This window comes from Cololabis saira, unplaced genomic scaffold (genome assembly GCF_033807715.1).
Source record: "Cololabis saira isolate AMF1-May2022 unplaced genomic scaffold, fColSai1.1 scf226, whole genome shotgun sequence".
In the NCBI taxonomy this organism is placed as follows: domain Eukaryota; kingdom Metazoa; phylum Chordata; class Actinopteri; order Beloniformes; family Belonidae; genus Cololabis; species Cololabis saira.
The window spans coordinates 1-15,779 of record NW_026906390.1 but is presented as its reverse complement, the minus strand read 5'-3'; the positions used below and the strand labels follow the sequence as shown (position 1 = coordinate 15,779).

At 51.3% G+C, this 15,779-nt stretch overlaps 1 protein-coding gene and 14 non-coding genes across 15 annotated transcripts; 1 reads left to right on the top strand and 14 right to left on the bottom strand.

Annotated features, from left to right (window-relative positions):
* Positions 1-569: 569 nt before the first annotated feature.
* Positions 570-1,474, top strand: LOC133439718 (alpha-taxilin-like). The gene has a single exon (XM_061717506.1). It carries the CDS (start codon positions 680-682, stop codon positions 1,316-1,318), a length of 639 nt encoding a protein of 212 aa, XP_061573490.1. The 5' UTR covers positions 570-679; the 3' UTR covers positions 1,319-1,474.
* Positions 1,475-2,637: 1,163 nt separating this feature from the next.
* trnad-guc (transfer RNA aspartic acid (anticodon GUC)) lies at positions 2,638-2,709 on the bottom strand. The gene has a single exon. It is a non-coding gene; the product is annotated as a tRNA-Asp (tRNA).
* A 444-nt stretch (positions 2,710-3,153) lies between these two features.
* trnav-cac (transfer RNA valine (anticodon CAC)) lies at positions 3,154-3,226 on the bottom strand. The gene has a single exon. It is a non-coding gene; the product is annotated as a tRNA-Val (tRNA).
* An 863-nt stretch (positions 3,227-4,089) lies between these two features.
* trnad-guc (transfer RNA aspartic acid (anticodon GUC)) lies at positions 4,090-4,161 on the bottom strand. The gene has a single exon. It is a non-coding gene; the product is annotated as a tRNA-Asp (tRNA).
* Positions 4,162-4,605: 444 nt separating this feature from the next.
* trnav-cac (transfer RNA valine (anticodon CAC)) lies at positions 4,606-4,678 on the bottom strand. The gene has a single exon. It is a non-coding gene; the product is annotated as a tRNA-Val (tRNA).
* Positions 4,679-6,399: 1,721 nt separating this feature from the next.
* On the bottom strand, positions 6,400-6,472 carry trnav-cac (transfer RNA valine (anticodon CAC)). The gene has a single exon. It is a non-coding gene; the product is annotated as a tRNA-Val (tRNA).
* Positions 6,473-7,336: 864 nt separating this feature from the next.
* On the bottom strand, positions 7,337-7,408 carry trnad-guc (transfer RNA aspartic acid (anticodon GUC)). The gene has a single exon. It is a non-coding gene; the product is annotated as a tRNA-Asp (tRNA).
* Positions 7,409-7,852: 444 nt separating this feature from the next.
* Positions 7,853-7,925, bottom strand: trnav-cac (transfer RNA valine (anticodon CAC)). Its single transcript has one exon. It is a non-coding gene; the product is annotated as a tRNA-Val (tRNA).
* Positions 7,926-8,788: 863 nt separating this feature from the next.
* Positions 8,789-8,860, bottom strand: trnad-guc (transfer RNA aspartic acid (anticodon GUC)). The gene has a single exon. It is a non-coding gene; the product is annotated as a tRNA-Asp (tRNA).
* A 444-nt stretch (positions 8,861-9,304) lies between these two features.
* On the bottom strand, positions 9,305-9,377 carry trnav-cac (transfer RNA valine (anticodon CAC)). Its single transcript has one exon. It is a non-coding gene; the product is annotated as a tRNA-Val (tRNA).
* Positions 9,378-12,681: 3,304 nt separating this feature from the next.
* trnav-cac (transfer RNA valine (anticodon CAC)) lies at positions 12,682-12,754 on the bottom strand. Its single transcript has one exon. It is a non-coding gene; the product is annotated as a tRNA-Val (tRNA).
* An 865-nt stretch (positions 12,755-13,619) lies between these two features.
* On the bottom strand, positions 13,620-13,691 carry trnad-guc (transfer RNA aspartic acid (anticodon GUC)). Its single transcript has one exon. It is a non-coding gene; the product is annotated as a tRNA-Asp (tRNA).
* A 444-nt stretch (positions 13,692-14,135) lies between these two features.
* On the bottom strand, positions 14,136-14,208 carry trnav-cac (transfer RNA valine (anticodon CAC)). Its single transcript has one exon. It is a non-coding gene; the product is annotated as a tRNA-Val (tRNA).
* An 863-nt stretch (positions 14,209-15,071) lies between these two features.
* Positions 15,072-15,143, bottom strand: trnad-guc (transfer RNA aspartic acid (anticodon GUC)). The gene has a single exon. It is a non-coding gene; the product is annotated as a tRNA-Asp (tRNA).
* Positions 15,144-15,585: 442 nt separating this feature from the next.
* On the bottom strand, positions 15,586-15,658 carry trnav-cac (transfer RNA valine (anticodon CAC)). The gene has a single exon. It is a non-coding gene; the product is annotated as a tRNA-Val (tRNA).
* Positions 15,659-15,779: the final 121 nt, after the last annotated feature.

The window sequence follows — 15,779 nt, the reverse complement described above, 5'->3', positions numbered from 1 at the left end:
ACGGAGTGACCCTAATGTTTGTCATTTTTGCCATAAAACTGGACACTGGAAAAATTCTTGTTTTTCTCTTAAAGCTAAAGAGACGACATTGAGTGGTGCACAAATCAAACCGTCCGCGTTGGCTGCACCTGTAGTCCCCTCACCTCAGCTAATTGTTAAAATGGAAGGTGTTCCTGACATGTTTTCTGCTGGGGGTGACCCTAAGGCTGGGTATTCAGCATTCGTTTCAGAGGGTTTTGTTTCACTGTCTGGTGGAAAGGCAATTAAGGTTAACATCTTGAGGGATACGGGTGCGTTACATACTTATGTCCGTCGCAACATAGTTCCATTCTCCTCCACGTCAGACACGGGCGATTTCAGTTTGATGCGAGGTATGGGTATGCAGTTAATTCCGGTGCCCCTACATAGAATGAGCATTGTCTGTGGGTTGGTTAGTGGAGAGGTGGTGGTGGGAGTGCGGCCTGAGTTACCAGTGGAAGGGGTCGATGTAATACTTGGAAATGATTTGGCGGGGGATAAAGTGTGGGCTGAGGCTATATCTCCAAATGTGGTTACCCAGGTCCCAGTCTCATCTTACCCAAGTAAACAAGAGGGAAAAACAGAGGTTTTGCCGGCATGCGCAGTAACCCATGCTAAGAAGAAGAAAGTGAAAGGTCTGGGTAAAGAAATCACCCTCCTCATGCAGACCCTCAACACACTGAGCACCCCCGAGGAAAAGCTTGGAGGCCTTTGCACGATGTACGCCGAACTGTTGGAAGAGAACCGTAACACTCAGAAGCAGATGAAGGTGCTGCAGAACCAGCTGGTCCAGGAGAAAGACAACCTGAGGAACGAGCACAGCAAGGCCATCCTGGCCCGCAGCAAGCTGGAAAGCCTCTGCAGGGAGCTGCAAAGACACAACCGGACACTCAAGGAGGAAGGAATCCAAAGAACGCGGCTGGAGGAGGAGAAGAGGAAGGAGGTGACTTCTCATTTCCAGGTGACGCTGAACGACATCCAGACTCAGATGGAGCAGCACGACGAGAGAAACGCCAGCCTTCGACAAGAGAACGCAGACCTGGCAGAAAAACTCAAGAAACTCTACGAACAGTACAAACTGCGCGAGGAGCACATCGACAAAGTGGTGAAGCACAAAGACCTGCAGCAACAGCTGGTGGATGCAAAGCTGCATCAGGCACAGGAGCTGCTGAAGGAGTCGGAGGAGCGGCACGAGAGAGAGAAAGACTTTCTGCTAAAGGAAGCCGTAGAGTCTCAAATGATGTGTGAGCTGAAGTTACAGAGTACCTGTTGGTCTCCTCTCTTAAGGGGGGAGGTGTGACGACCCACCCTGTCTTAACAGGGTGTTCTGTTCATGTGCAGGAGGAGGGGACCAGCCTGCATGGGTGTGCCTAGAGGAGGAGGCACACCTGACTCCAATCAGGCCCAATATTTAAGCAGGCTGGTCAGGGCCATTTGGCCTCTCTCCCCTGCTCAGTAAGCATTGTTTTCTTTTGGTTGTTTTGAGTTTGTTTGTCTTTAGTTTTCTGCACTTGCACATACACTACACTTACACACATCCACACCTGCCATACACCACTGATCAAACTGATGACTCACACCTCACCTTACCTGTTTGATTGATTTAATTATAAATAAATACATTGTTTTGAACATTTATCCCTGTGTGTCGTCTCCCATTTTTGTCATGACGAAGTCAGTTCATGACACCGCCCAGTTTCGAACAGGGGACCTTTCGCGTGTGAGGCGAACGTGATAACCACTACACTACGGAAACAGACATGCTTTGAAAATGGCGGGCATAAAAATAAAATCCTGTAAAAAACTCTGCTACAATTCTTGACAGTAAGATGGATACTGCAGGTTTTCTCCTGGCTGCTCTCAAAGACTTATGCTGATGTTAACCATTACACCATGGAACCCACTTCTGCTGTTATTGTGGTCTGACATTGTGGTGGTGGCACCTGACAGAGTGCTGTCCATGAGTGCTGTCCATGGTACCGAGAGCGTCTGGGTGTTTAGGGTACCAGGGCCCTGGTCCTCCAGCTCCGCGGGCTGGCTCTTTCACTCCGGTGGCTGGTGGGGGGGGGCTTAACAGCGGGTCCCCGGGTTCGCACGGTGAGCCGGGTCTTTGGGTGGCTCCGGGTCTGGATGGTGAGTCAAAGGTGAGTTGCTGAGCAGCGGGGCGGTGAGACGGGTTGGTGAGTGGCTTTCTGCGGGCTGGCTCTTTCACTCCGGTGGCCGGTCGGGGGGAGCTTAACAGCGGGACCCCGGGTTCGCACGGTGAGCCGGGTCTCTGGGTGGCTCCGGGTCTGGAGGGTGAGTCAAAGGGGGGTGACGGGTTGGTGAGTGGCTTTCAGGGCCGTGCTGTCAGTCTGTGTCTGGGACGAGGCGACGGCGGGCATAAAAAGCGATTCTCCCAGAGATGCTCTAGATGCTGTCCTAAATAACTGCTCTTTTTACTTCTTCAATGACATTTTCTGTGTGTATAAAATCCACCCTCAATCAGAGTTTCCTCTGATCAAGCTGCAGCATTTAGAAGCTTCTTTGGCAGGCAGACAGCAACTGCTAGTCTATTTTCTTAATGACCATTGTTTACTTGACTCAATCATGTAGGTATCATCGTACGAAACAAGAAGTCTCCCCGTCGGGGAATCGAACCCCGGTCTTCTGCGTGACAGGCAGAGATACTGTCCACTATACTAACGAGGACAGCTTTGTGCCAAAAGAACTTCCTGATTGCAGGAACTTAATAACTGTGTACCAATGTCATTGGAAAGTCAGTGTCCATCTCTTTTTAATCTTTTATATCGGTCCTCGATTCTCGGCTCTCCGCGGTCTCAGCGCGACGGGAATGCAGGTGAAGCCCCGCGAGTCTCGGCTCGGTTTGCCGCGAGGCTCTGGTCCAGCTGGTCCGGGGTTCCCCGCACCTCCGGGGACCCCCTCTCGGAACCTCTGCTGCTGGGGTCTGGTGGTGGACCTAGTGTACGTTAATGGAGAATGACTGGCTTTTGGTCAGTTGTGGAACTGCAAGAAAATTAATTTCTGCATGAGACCCAATGCGAGAAAGAGATGGTCGGCCTTCCTGTCCTGTGCACCAAGAAGAGGACTGGAGTGGTTTTCCAAGTCCAAATAATGTTATTGCAAAGTCATACATGTTTCCGCCCAGTTTCGAACAGGGGACCTTTCACGTGTGAGGCGAACGTGATAACCACTACACTACGGAAACAGACATGCTTTGAAAATGGCGGGCATAAAAATAAAATCCTGTAAAAAACTCTGCTACAATTCTTGACAGTAAGATGGATACTGCAGGTTTTCTCCTGGCTGCTCTCAAAGACTCATGCTGATGTTAACCATTACACCATGGAACCCACTTCTGCTGTTATTGTGGTCTGACATTGTGGTGGTGGCACCTGACAGAGTGCTGTCCATGAGTGCTGTCCATGGAACCGAGAGCGTCTGGGTGTTTAGGGTACCAGGGCCCTGGTCCTCCAGCTCCGCGGGCTGGCTCTTTCACTCCGGTGGCTGGTGGGGGGGGGCTTAACAGCGGGTCCCCGGGTTCGCACGGTGAGCCGGGTCTCTGGGTGGCTCCGGGTCTGGATGGTGAGTCAAAGGTGAGTTGCTGAGCAGCGGGGCGGTGAGACGGGTTGATGAGTGGCTTTCTGCGGGCTGGCTCTTTCACTCCGGTGGCCGGTCGGGGGGAGCTTAACAGCGGGACCCCGGGTTCGCACGGTGAGCCGGGTCTCTGGGTGGCTCCGGGTCTGGAGGGTGAGTCAAAGGGGGGTGACGGGTTGGTGAGTGGCTTTCAGGGCCGTGCTGTCAGTCTGTGTCTGGGACGAGGCGACGGCGGGCATAAAAAGCGATTCTCCCAGAGATGCTCTAGATGCTGTCCTAAATAACTGCTCTTTTTACTTCTTCAATGACATTTTCTGTGTGTATAAAATCCACCCTCAATCAGAGTTTCCTCTGATCAAGCTGCAGCATTTAGAAGCTTCTTTGGCAGGCAGACAGCAACTGCTAGTCTATTTTCTTAATGACCATTGTTTACTTGACTCAATCATGTAGGTATCATCGTACGAAACAAGAAGTCTCCCCGTCGGGGAATCGAACCCCGGTCTTCTGCGTGACAGGCAGAGATACTGTCCACTATACTAACGAGGACAGCTTTGTGCCAAAATAACTTCCTGATTGCAGGAACTTAATAACTGTGTACCAATGTCATTGGAAAGTCAGTGTCCATCTCTTTTTAATCTTTTATATCGGTCCTCGATTCTCGGCTCTCCGCGGTCTCAGCGCGACGGGAATGCAGGTGAGGCCCCGTGAGTCTCGGCTCGGTTTGCCGCGAGGCTCTGGTCCAGCTGGTCAGGGGTTCCCCGCACCTCCGGGGACCCCCTCTCGGAACCTCTGCTGCTGGGGTCTGGTGGTGGAGCTAGTGTACGTTAATGGAGAATGACTGGCTTTTGGTCAGTTGTGGAACTGCAACAAAATTAATTTCTGCATGAGACCCAATGCGAGAAAGAGATGGTCGGCCTTCCTGTCCTGTGCACAAAGAAGAGGACTGGAGTGGTTTTCCAAGTCCAAATAATGTTATTGCAAAGTCATACATGTTTCCGCCCAGTTTCGAACAGGGGACCTTTCACGTGTGAGGCGAACGTGATAACCACTACACTACGGAAACAGACATGCTTTGAAAATGGCGGGCATAAAAATAAAATCCTGTAAAAAACTCTGCTACAATTCTTGACAGTAAGATGGATACTGCAGGTTTTCTCCTGGCTGCTCTCAAAGACTCATGCTGATGTTAACCATTACACCATGGAACCCACTTCTGCTGTTATTGTGGTCTGACATTGTGGTGGTGGCACCTGACAGAGTGCTGTCCATGAGTGCTGTCCATGGAACCGAGAGCGTCTGGGTGTTTAGGGTACCAGGGCCCTGGTCCTCCAGCTCCGCGGGCTGGCTCTTTCACTCCGGTGGCTGGTGGGGGGGGGCTTAACAGCGGGTCCCCGGGTTCGCACGGTGAGCCGGGTCTCTGGGTGGCTCCGGGTCTGGATGGTGAGTCAAAGGTGAGTTGCTGAGCAGCGGGGCGGTGAGACGGGTTGGTGAGTGGCTTTCTGCGGGCTGGCTCTTTCACTCCGGTGGCCGGTCGGGGGGAGCTTAACAGCGGGACCCCGGGTTCGCACGGTGAGCCGGGTCTCTGGGTGGCTCCGGGTCTGGAGGGTGAGTCAAAGGGGGGTGACGGGTTGGTGAGTGGCTTTCAGGGCCGTGCTGTCAGTCTGTGTCTGGGACGAGGCGACGGCGGGCATAAAAAGCGATTCTCCCAGAGATGCTCTAGATGCTGTCCTAAATAACTGCTCTTTTTACTTCTTCAATGACATTTTCTGTGTGTATAAAATCCACCCTCAATCAGAGTTTCCTCTGATCAAGCTGCAGCATTTAGAAGCTTCTTTGGCAGGCAGACAGCAACTGCTAGTCTATTTTCTTAATGACCATTGTTTACTTGACTCAATCATGTAGGTATCATCGTACGAAACAAGAAGTCTCCCCGTCGGGGAATCGAACCCCGGTCTTCTGCGTGACAGGCAGAGATACTGTCTACTATACTAACGAGGACAGCTTTGTGCCAAAATAACTTCCTGATTGCAGGAACTTAATAACTGTGTACCAATGTCATTGGAAAGTCAGTGTCCATCTCTTTTTAATCTTTTATATCGGTCCTCGATTCTCGGCTCTCCGCGGTCTCAGCGCGACGGGAATGCAGGTGAAGCCCCGCGAGTCTCGGCTCGGTTTGCCGCGAGGCTCTGGTCCAGCTGGTCCGGGGTTCCCCGCACCGCCGGGGACCCCCTCTCGGAACCTCTGCTGCTGGGGTCTGGTGGTGGAGCTAGTGTACGTTAATGGAGAATGACTGGCTTTTGGTCAGTTGTGGAACTGCAACAAAATTAATTTCTGCATGAGACCCAATGCGAGAAAGAGATGGTCGGCCTTCCTGTCCTGTGCACCAAGAAGAGGACTGGAGTGGAAAGTCAGTGTCCATCTCTTTTTAATCTTTTATATCGGTCCTCGATTCTCGGCTCTCCGCGGTCTCAGCGGGACGGGAATGCAGGTGAAGCCCCGCGAGTCTCGGCTCGGTTTACCGCGAGGCTCTGGTCCAGCTGGTCCGGGTTTCCCCGCACCTCCGAGGACCCCCTCTCGGAACCTCTGCTGCTGGGGTCTGGTGGTGGAGCAAGTGTACGTTAATGGAGAATGACTGGCTTTTGGTCAGTTGTGGAACTGCAAGAAAATTAATTTCTGCATGAGACCCAATGCGAGAAAGAGATGGTCGGCCTTCCTGTCCTGTGCACCAAGAAGAGGACTGGAGTGGTTTTCCAAGTCCAAATAATGTTATTGCAAAGTCATACATGTTTCCGCCCAGTTTCGAACAGGGGACCTTTCACGTGTGAGGCGAACGTGATAACCACTACACTACGGAAACAGACATGCTTTGAAAATGGCGGGCATAAAAATAAAATCCTGTAAAAAACTCTGCTACAATTCTTGACAGTAAGATGGATACTGCAGGTTTTCTCCTGGCTGCTTTCAAAGACTCATGCTGATGTTAACCATTACACCATGGAACCCACTTCTGCTGTTATTGTGGTCTGACATTGTTGTGGTGGTACCTGACAGAGTGCTGTCCATGAGTGCTGTCCATGGAACCGAGAGCGTCTGGGTGTTTAGGGTACCAGGGCCCTGGTCCTCCAGCTCCGCGGGCTGGCTCTTTCACTCCGGTGGCTGGTGGGGGGGGGGCTTAACAGCGGGTCCCCGGGTTCGCACGGTGAGCCGGGTCTCTGGGTGGCTCCGGGTCTGGATGGTGAGTCAAAGGTGAGTTGCTGAGCAGCGGGGCGGTGAGACGGGTTGGTGAGTGGCTTTCTGCGGGCTGGCTCTTTCACTCCGGTGGCCGGTCGGGGGGAGCTTAACAGCGGGACCCCGGGTTCGCACGGTGAGCCGGGTCTCTGGGTGGCTCCGGGTCTGGAGGGTGAGTCAAAGGGGGGTGACGGGTTGGTGAGTGGCTTTCAGGGCCATGCTGTCAGTCTGTGTCTGGGACGAGGCGACGGCGGGCATAAAAAGCGATTCTCCCAGAGATGCTCTAGATGCTGTCCTAAATAACTGCTCTTTTTACTTCTTCAATGACATTTTCTGTGTGTATAAAATCAACCCTCAATCAGAGTTTCCTCTCATCAAGCTGCAGCATTTAGAAGCTTCTTTGGCAGGCAGACAGCAACTGCTAGTCTATTTTCTTAATGACCATTGTTTACTTGACTCAATCATGTAGGTATCATCGTACGAAACAAGAAGTCTCCCCGTCGGGGAATCGAACCCCGGTCTTCTGCGTGACAGGCAGAGATACTGTCCACTATACTAACGAGGACAGCTTTGTGCCAAAAGAACTTCCTGATTGCAGGAACTTAATAACTGTGTACCAATGTCATTGGAAAGTCAGTGTCCATCTCTTTTTAATCTTTTATATCGGTCCTCGATTCTCGGCTCTCCGCGGTCTCAGCGCGACAGGAATGCAGGTGAAGCCCCGCGAGTCTCGGCTCGGTTTGCCGCGAGGCTCTGGTCCAGCTGGTCCGGGGTTCCCCGCACCTCCGGGGAACCCCTCTCGGAACCTCTGCTGCTGGGGTCTGGTGGTGGAGCTAGTGTACGTTAATGGAGAATGACTGGCTTTTGGTCAGTTGTGGAACTGCAAGAAAATTAATTTTTGCATGAGACCCAATGCGAGAAAGAGATGGTCGGCCTTCCTGTCCTGTGCACCAAGAAGAGGACTGGAGTGGTTTTCCAAGTCCAAATAATGTTATTGCAAAGTCATACATGTTTCCGCCCAGTTTCGAACACGGGACCTTTCGCGTGTGAGGCGAACGTGATAACCACTACACTACGGAAACAGACATGCTTTGAAAATGGCGGGCATAAAAATAAAATCCTGTAAAAAACTCTGCTACAATTCTTGACAGTAAGATGGATACTGCAGGTTTTCTCCTGGCTGCTCTCAAAGACTCATGCTGATGTTAACCATTACACCATGGAACCCACTTCTGCTGTTATTGTGGTCTGACATTGTGGTGGTGGCACCTGACAGAGTGCTGTCCATGAGTGCTGTCCATGGAACCGAGAGCGTCTGGGTGTTTAGGGTACCAGGGCCCTGGTCCTCCAGCTCCGCGGGCTGGCTCTTTCACTCCGGTGGCTGGTGGGGGGGGGCTTAACAGCGGGTCCCCGGGTTCGCACGGTGAGCCGGGTCTCTGGGTGGCTCCGGGTCTGGATGGTGAGTCAAAGGTGAGTTGCTGAGCAGCGGGGCGGTGAGAGGGGTTGGTGAGTGGCTTTCTGCGGGCTGGCTCTTTCACTCCGGTGGCCGGTCGGGGGGAGCTTAACAGCGGGACCCCGGGTTCGCACGGTGAGCCGGGTCTCTGGGTGGCTCCGGGTCTGGAGGGTGAGTCAAAGGGGGGTGACGGGTTGGTGAGTGGCTTTCAGGGCCGTGCTGTCAGTCTGTGTCTGGGACGAGGCGACGGCGGGCATAAAAAGCGATTCTCCCAGAGATGCTCTAGATGCTGTCCTAAATAACTGCTCTTTTTACTTCTTCAATGACATTTTCTGTGTGTATAAAATCCACCCTCAATCAGAGTTTCCTCTGATCAAGCTGCAGCATTTAGAAGCTTCTTTGGCAGGCAGACAGCAACTGCTAGTCTATTTTCTTAATGACCATTGTTTACTTGACTCAATCATGTAGGTATCATCGTACGAAACAAGAAGTCTCCCCGTCGGGGAATCGAACCCCGGTCTTCTGCGTGACAGGCAGAGATACTGTCCACTATACTAACGAGGACAGCTTTGTGCCAAAATAACTTCCTGATTGCAGGAACTTAATAACTGTGTACCAATGTCATTGGAAAGTCAGTGTCCATCTCTTTTTAATCTTTTATATCGGCCCTCGATTCTCGGCTCTCCGCGGTCTCAGTGCGACGGGAATGCAGGTGAAGCCCCGTGAGTCTCGGCTCGGTTTGCCGCGAGGCTCTGGTCCAGCTGGTCCGGGGTTCCCCGCACCTCCGGGGACCCCCTCTCGGAACCTCTGCTGCTGGGGTCTGGTGGTGGAGCTAGTGTACGTTAATGGAGAATGACTGGCTTTTGGTCAGTTGTGGAACTGCAACAAAATTAATTTCTGCATGAGACCCAATGCGAGAAAGAGATGGTCGGCCTTTCTGTCCTGTGCACCAAGAAGAGGACTGGAGTGGTTTTCCAAGTCCAAATAATGTTATTGCAAAGTCATACATGTTTCCGCCCAGTTTCGAACAGGGGACCTTTCGCGTGTGAGACGAACGTGATAACCACTACACTACGGAAACAGACATGCTTTGAAAATGGCGGGCATAAAAATAAAATCCTGTAAAAAACTCTGCTACAATTCTTGACAGTAAGATGGATACTGCAGGTTTTCTCCTGGCTGCTCTCAAAGACTCATGCTGATGTTAACCATTACACCATGGAACCCACTTCTGCTGTTATTGTGGTCTGACATTGTGGTGGTGGTACCTGACAGAGTGCTGTCCATGAGTGCTGTCCATGGAACCGAGAGCGTCTGGGTGTTTAGGGTACCAGGGCCCTGGTCCTCCAGCTCCGCGGGCTGGCTCTTTCACTCCGGTGGCTGGTGGGGGGGGGGCTTAACAGCGGGTCCCCGGGTTCGCACGGTGAGCCGGGTCTCTGGGTGGCTCCGGGTCTGGATGGTGAGTCAAAGGTGAGTTGCTGAGCAGCGGGGCGGTGAGACGGGTTGGTGAGTGGCTTTCTGCGGGCTGGCTCTTTCACTCCGGTGGCCGGTCGGGGGGAGCTTAACAGCGGGACCCCGGGTTCGCACGGTGAGCCGGGTCTCTGGGTGGCTCCGGGTCTGGAGGGTGAGTCAAAGGGGGGTGACGGGTTGGTGAGTGGCTTTCAGGGCCGTGCTGTCAGTCTGTGTCTGGGACGAGGTGACGGCGGGCATAAAAAGCGATTCTCCAAGAGATGCTCTAGATCAGGGGTTCTTAACCTTTATGACCTTGGGGCCCAATTTTTTCAGTACAGAGTGGCCCGGGGCCCATTAAATATAAACACTCTATAGCAGGGGTATTCAACTAAAACTTTAAGAGGTCCATTTAGAGAAAATTTACTCAAGCGAAGGTCCAGAACATCATAATAAATATATGTATATATATATATATATATATATATATATATATATATATATATATATATATATATATATATATATATATGTATATGTGTGTGTGTGTGTGTGTGTATATATTCAAGTAGCCTCATAGTTGTATCAACATCTGCATCTGACTGTTATATTAAAAAAAGTACATATTTGCCAATTAACATGTTTAACTTGAATTAAACATATTTTTTTCTCTTAAAAATAAAGTAGATTTTATTTTATTTTTCAAATACTATCTTATTTTATTTCTCTACCAGCAGTTTGAATTTCCCCTTTTCTTTGTTAATTGTCTCAACACATTTTTATACTAAATTAATATAAACACATCTTAACAATTTAACAGTTTTGCAGTTTTTCTTTCTTCCCCTGTTATAATCTTATGCCCCCACTTTCTGTCGTTCAGTGAGAGAACTGAGCTCTAACTTCTCCTGTCAGGACTTTAAATCTGGGCTGGATGGTGTCAGGTTCTCATATGCATGTGGAGGTGCTCATTGATGAGCCTGAAACGATATTTAGTTTTAATTATGTTCACTGTGGAGAAAGCTGCTTCACAGCTGTATCTGGACCCAAACATGGGCAGGATGTTTGAAGATGGTCAGTTTATTTTCTGTGACTTCAGTTCAGACTTGAGTGGATATGTTTGATGAAAAACTTTGTGTTTTGTTTCAGTGGCGTTTCACTTTCGCACTTTGAACGCCACGGTCTCTGAACGTATGAGACACTGGTTTTGTCCCAGTGGGAAGACTGAACCAGGATGAATTTGTCCATTCCGGGTTGCATATTTAAAAATACAGCGAGGACAAAACTTAGTTTGATTTTACTTTAAGTTATTTACATTAATAAGTTGTCAGGACTCAGTGTGTCGGGTTCATCCGAGCCTCAGCTGCGACGGGCACAGCCCGCACCGCAGCTCTCTGGTCGCGCTACAGCAGTTACTTTCCGATGCTTTTTCGAAAGCCCGAACAGTCCAGTCCAGCAGACATGACAGCCCACGCATCTACATCTACCATCCTTCAGCAGTAACGACGGAGCCCACCGCCCGAGCGGCAGCCTCAGCCGACCTCCCCGGCCGCGGGGACGCGCCGGGATAAATGATGACGCCGCGCTCGCTCGCTCTGGGCGCAGACCCAATTAATCGATCCCTAATCCTGTCGGATCTAAACCTACTCTGTGCAAAATGAAGGATTTTCTCTGTAAATACACACCATTTCTCTTACTATTACACGTACAGCTAGCTGAGTGTCTTCTTCTCCTCATTTGGTTGGGAGTTGCTATGCAGTCCCGCGGCCCTCGCGGCCCACACGTACAAAACTGATTTTTTTTTGGCGGCCCACTAGATGGCGCTCGCGGCCCAAGTGTGGGCCGCGGCCCTATGGTTAAGAATCACTGCTCTAGATGCTGTCCTAAATAACTGCTCTTTTTACTTCTTCAATGACATTTTCTGTGTGTATAAAATCCACCCTCAATCAGAGTTTCCTCTGATCAAGCTGCAGCATTTAGAAGCTTCTTTGGCAGGCAGACAGCAACTGCTAGTCTATTTTCTTAATGACCATTGTTTACTTGACTCAATCATGTAGGTATCATCGTACGAAACAAGAAGTCTCCCCGTCGGGGAATCGAACCCCGGTCTTCTGCGTGACAGGCAGAGATACTGTCTACTATACTAACGAGGACAGCTTTGTGCCAAAATAACTTCCTGATTGCAGGAACTTAATAACTGTGTACCAATGTCATTGGAAAGTCAGTGTCCATCTCTTTTTAATCTTTTATATCGGTCCTCGATTCTCGGCTCTCCGCGGTCTCAGCGCGACGGGAATGCAGGTGAAGCCCCGCGAGTCTCGGCTCGGTTTGCCGCGAGGCTCTGGTCCAGCTGGTCCGGGGTTCCCCGCACCGCCGGGGACCCCCTCTCGGAACCTCTGCTGCTGGGGTCTGGTGGTGGAGCTAGTGTACGTTAATGGAGAATGACTGGCTTTTGGTCAGTTGTGGAACTGCAACAAAATTAATTTCTGCATGAGACCCAATGCGAGAAAGAGATGGTCGGCCTTCCTGTCCTGTGCACCAAGAAGAGGACTGGAGTGGAAAGTCAGTGTCCATCTCTTTTTAGTCTTTTATATCGGTCCTCGATTCTCGGCTCTCCGCGGTCTCAGCGGGACGGGAATGCAGGTGAAGCCCCGCGAGTCTCGGCTCGGTTTACCGCGAGGCTCTGGTCCAGCTGGTCCGGGGTTCCCCGCACCTCCGAGGACCCCCTCTCGGAACCTCTGCTGCTGCGGTCTGGTGGTGGAGCTAGTGTACGTTAATGGAGAAGGACTGGCTTTTGGTCAGTTGTGGAACTGCAAGAAAATTAATTTCTGCATGAGACCCAATGCGAGAAAGAGATGGTCGGCCTTCCTGTCCTGTGCACCAAGAAGAGGACTGGAGTGGTTTTCCAAGTCCAAATAATGTTATTGCAAAGTCATACATGTTTCCGCCCAGTTTCGAACAGGGGACCTTTCACGTGTGAGGCGAACGTGATAACCACTACACTACGGAAACAGACATGCTTTGAAAATGGCGGGCATAAAAATAAAATCCTGTAAAAAACTCTGCTACAATTCTTGACAGTAAGATGGATACTGCAGGTTTTCTCCTGGCTGCTCTCAAAGACTCATGCTGATGTTAACCATTACACCATGGAACCCACTTCTGCTGTTATTGTGGTCTGACATTGTGGTGGTGGTACCTGACAGAGTGCTGTCCATGAGTGCTGTCCATGGAACCGAGAGCGTCTGGGTGTTTAGGGTACCAGGGCCCTGGTCCTCCAGCTCCGCGGGCTGGCTCTTTCACTCCGGTGGCTGGTGGGGGGGGGGGCTTAACAGCGGGTCCCCGGGTTCGCACGGTGAGCCGGGTCTCTGGGTGGCTCCGGGTCTGGATGGTGAGTCAAAGGTGAGTTGCTGAGCAGCGGGGCGGTGAGACGGGTTGGTGAGTGGCTTTCTGCGGGCTGGCTCTTTCACTCCGGTGGCCGGTCGGGGGGAGCTTAACAGCGGGACCCCGGGTTCGCACGGTGAGCCGGGTCTCTGGGTGGCTCCGGGTCTGGAGAGTGAGTCAAAGGGGGGTGACGGGTTGGTGAGTGGCTTTCAGGGCCGTGCTGTCAGTCTGTGTCTGGGACGAGGCGACGGCGGGCATAAAAAGCGATTCTCCCAGAGATGCTCTAGATGCTGTCCTAAATAACTGCTCTTTTTACTTCTTCAATGACATTTTCTGTGTGTATAAAATCCACCCTCAATCAGAGTTTCCTCTGATCAAGCTGCAGCATTTAGAAGCTTCTTTGGCAGGCAGACAGCAACTGCTAGTCTATTTTCTTAATGACCATTGTTTACTTGACTCAATCATGTAGGTATCATCGTACGAAACAAGAAGTCTCCCCGTCGGGGAATCGAACCCCGGTCTTCTGCGTGACAGGCAGAGATACTGTCCACTATACTAACGAGGACAGCTTTGTGCCAAAATAACTTCCTGATTGCAGGAACTTAATAACTGTGTACCAATGTCATTGGAAAGTCAGTGTCCATCTCTTTTTAATCTTTTATATCGGTCCTCGATTCTCGGCTCTCCGCGGTCTCAGCGCGACGGGAATGCAGGTGAAGCCCCGCGAGTCTCGGCTCGGTTTGCCGCGAGGCTCTGGTCCAGCTGGTCCGGGGTTCCCCGCACCTCCGGGGACCCCCTCTCGGAACCTCTGCTGCTGGGGTCTGGTGGTGGAGCTAGTGTACGTTAATGGAGAATGACTGGCTTTTGGTCAGTTGTGGAACTGCAACAAAATTAATTTCTGCATGAGACCCAATGCGAGAAAGAGATGGTCGGCCTTCCTGTCCTGTGCACCAAGAAGAGGACTGGAGTGGTTTTCCAAGTCCAAATAATGTTATTGCAAAGTCATACATGTTTCCGCCCAGTTTCGAACAGGGGACCTTTCGCGTGTGAGGCGAACGTGATAACCACTACACTACGGAAACAGACATGCTTTGAAAATGGCGGGCATAAAAATAAAATCCTGTAAAAAACTCTGCTACAATTCTTGACAGTAAGATGGATACTGCAGGTTTTCTCCTGGCTGCTCTCAAAGACTCATGCTGATGTTAACCATTACACCATGGAACCCACTTCTGCTGTTATTGTGGTCTGACATTGTGGTGGTGGTACCTGACAGAGTGCTGTCCATGAGTGCTGTCCATGGAACCGAGAGCGTCTGGGTGTTTAGGGTACCAGGGCCCTGGTCCTCCAGCTCCGCGGGCTGGCTCTTTCACTCCGGTGGCTGGTGGGGGGGGGCTTAACAGCGGGTCCCTGGGTTCGCACGGTGAGCCGGGTCTTTGGGTGGCTCCGGGTCTGGATGGTGAGTCAAAGGTGAGTTGCTGAGCAGCGGGGCGGTGAGACGGGTTGGTGAGTGGCTTTCTGCGGGCTGGCTCTTTCACTCCGGTGGCCGGTCGGGGGGAGCTTAACAGCGGGACCCCGGGTTCACACGGTGAGCCGGGTCTCTGGGTGGCTCCGGGTCTGGAGGGTGAGTCAAAGGGGGGTGACGGGTTGGTGAGTGGCTTTCAGGGCCGTGCTGTCAGTCTGTGTCTGGGACGAGGCGACGGCGGGCATAAAAAGCGATTCTCCCAGAGATGCTCTAGATGCTGTCCTAAATAACTGCTCTTTTTACTTCTTCAATGACATTTTCTGTGTGTATAAAATCCACCCTCAATCAGAGTTTCCTCTGATCAAGCTGCAGCATTTAGAAGCTTCTTTGGCAGGCAGACAGCAACTGCTAGTCTATTTTCTTAATGACCATTGTTTACTTGACTCAATCATGTAGGTATCATCGTACGAAACAAGAAGTCTCCCCGTCGGGGAATCGAACCCCGGTCTTCTGCGTGACAGGCAGAGATACTGTCCACTATACTAACGAGGACAGCTTTGTGCCAAAATAACTTCCTGATTGCAGGAACTTAATAACTGTGTACCAATGTCATTGGAAAGTCAGTGTCCATCTCTTTTTAATCTTTTATATCGGTCCTCGATTCTCGGCTCTCCGCGGTTTCAGCGCGACGGGAATGCAGGTGAAGCCCGCGAGTCTCGGCTCGGTTTGCCGCGAGGCTCTGGTCCAGCTGGTCCGGGGTTCCCCGCACCTCCGGGGACCCCCTCTCGGAACCTCTGCTGCTGGGGTCTGGTGGTGGAGCTAGTGTACGTTAATGGAGAATGACTGGCTTTTGGTCAGTTGTGGAACTGCAACAAACTTAATTTCTGCATGAAACCCAATGCGAGAAAGAGATGGTCGGCCTTCCTGTCCTGTGCACCAAGAAGAGGACTGGAGTGGTTTTCCAAGTCCAAATAATGTTATGCAAAGTCCCACATGTTTCCGCCCAGTTTCGAACAGGGGACTTTTCGCGTGTGAGGCGAACGTGATAACCACTACACTACGGAAACAGACATGCTTTGAAAATGGCGGGCATAAAATAAAAATCCTGTAAAAAACTCTGCTACAATTCTTGACAGTAAGATGGATACTGCAGGTTTTCTCCTGGCTGCTCTCAAAGACTCATGCTGA

Bases quoted from the DNA above. Each gene is read 5' to 3' on its own strand.
- LOC133439718 (XM_061717506.1), top strand. From the start codon at position 680: ATGCAGACCCTCAACACACTGAGCACCCCCGAGGAAAAGCTTGGAGGC.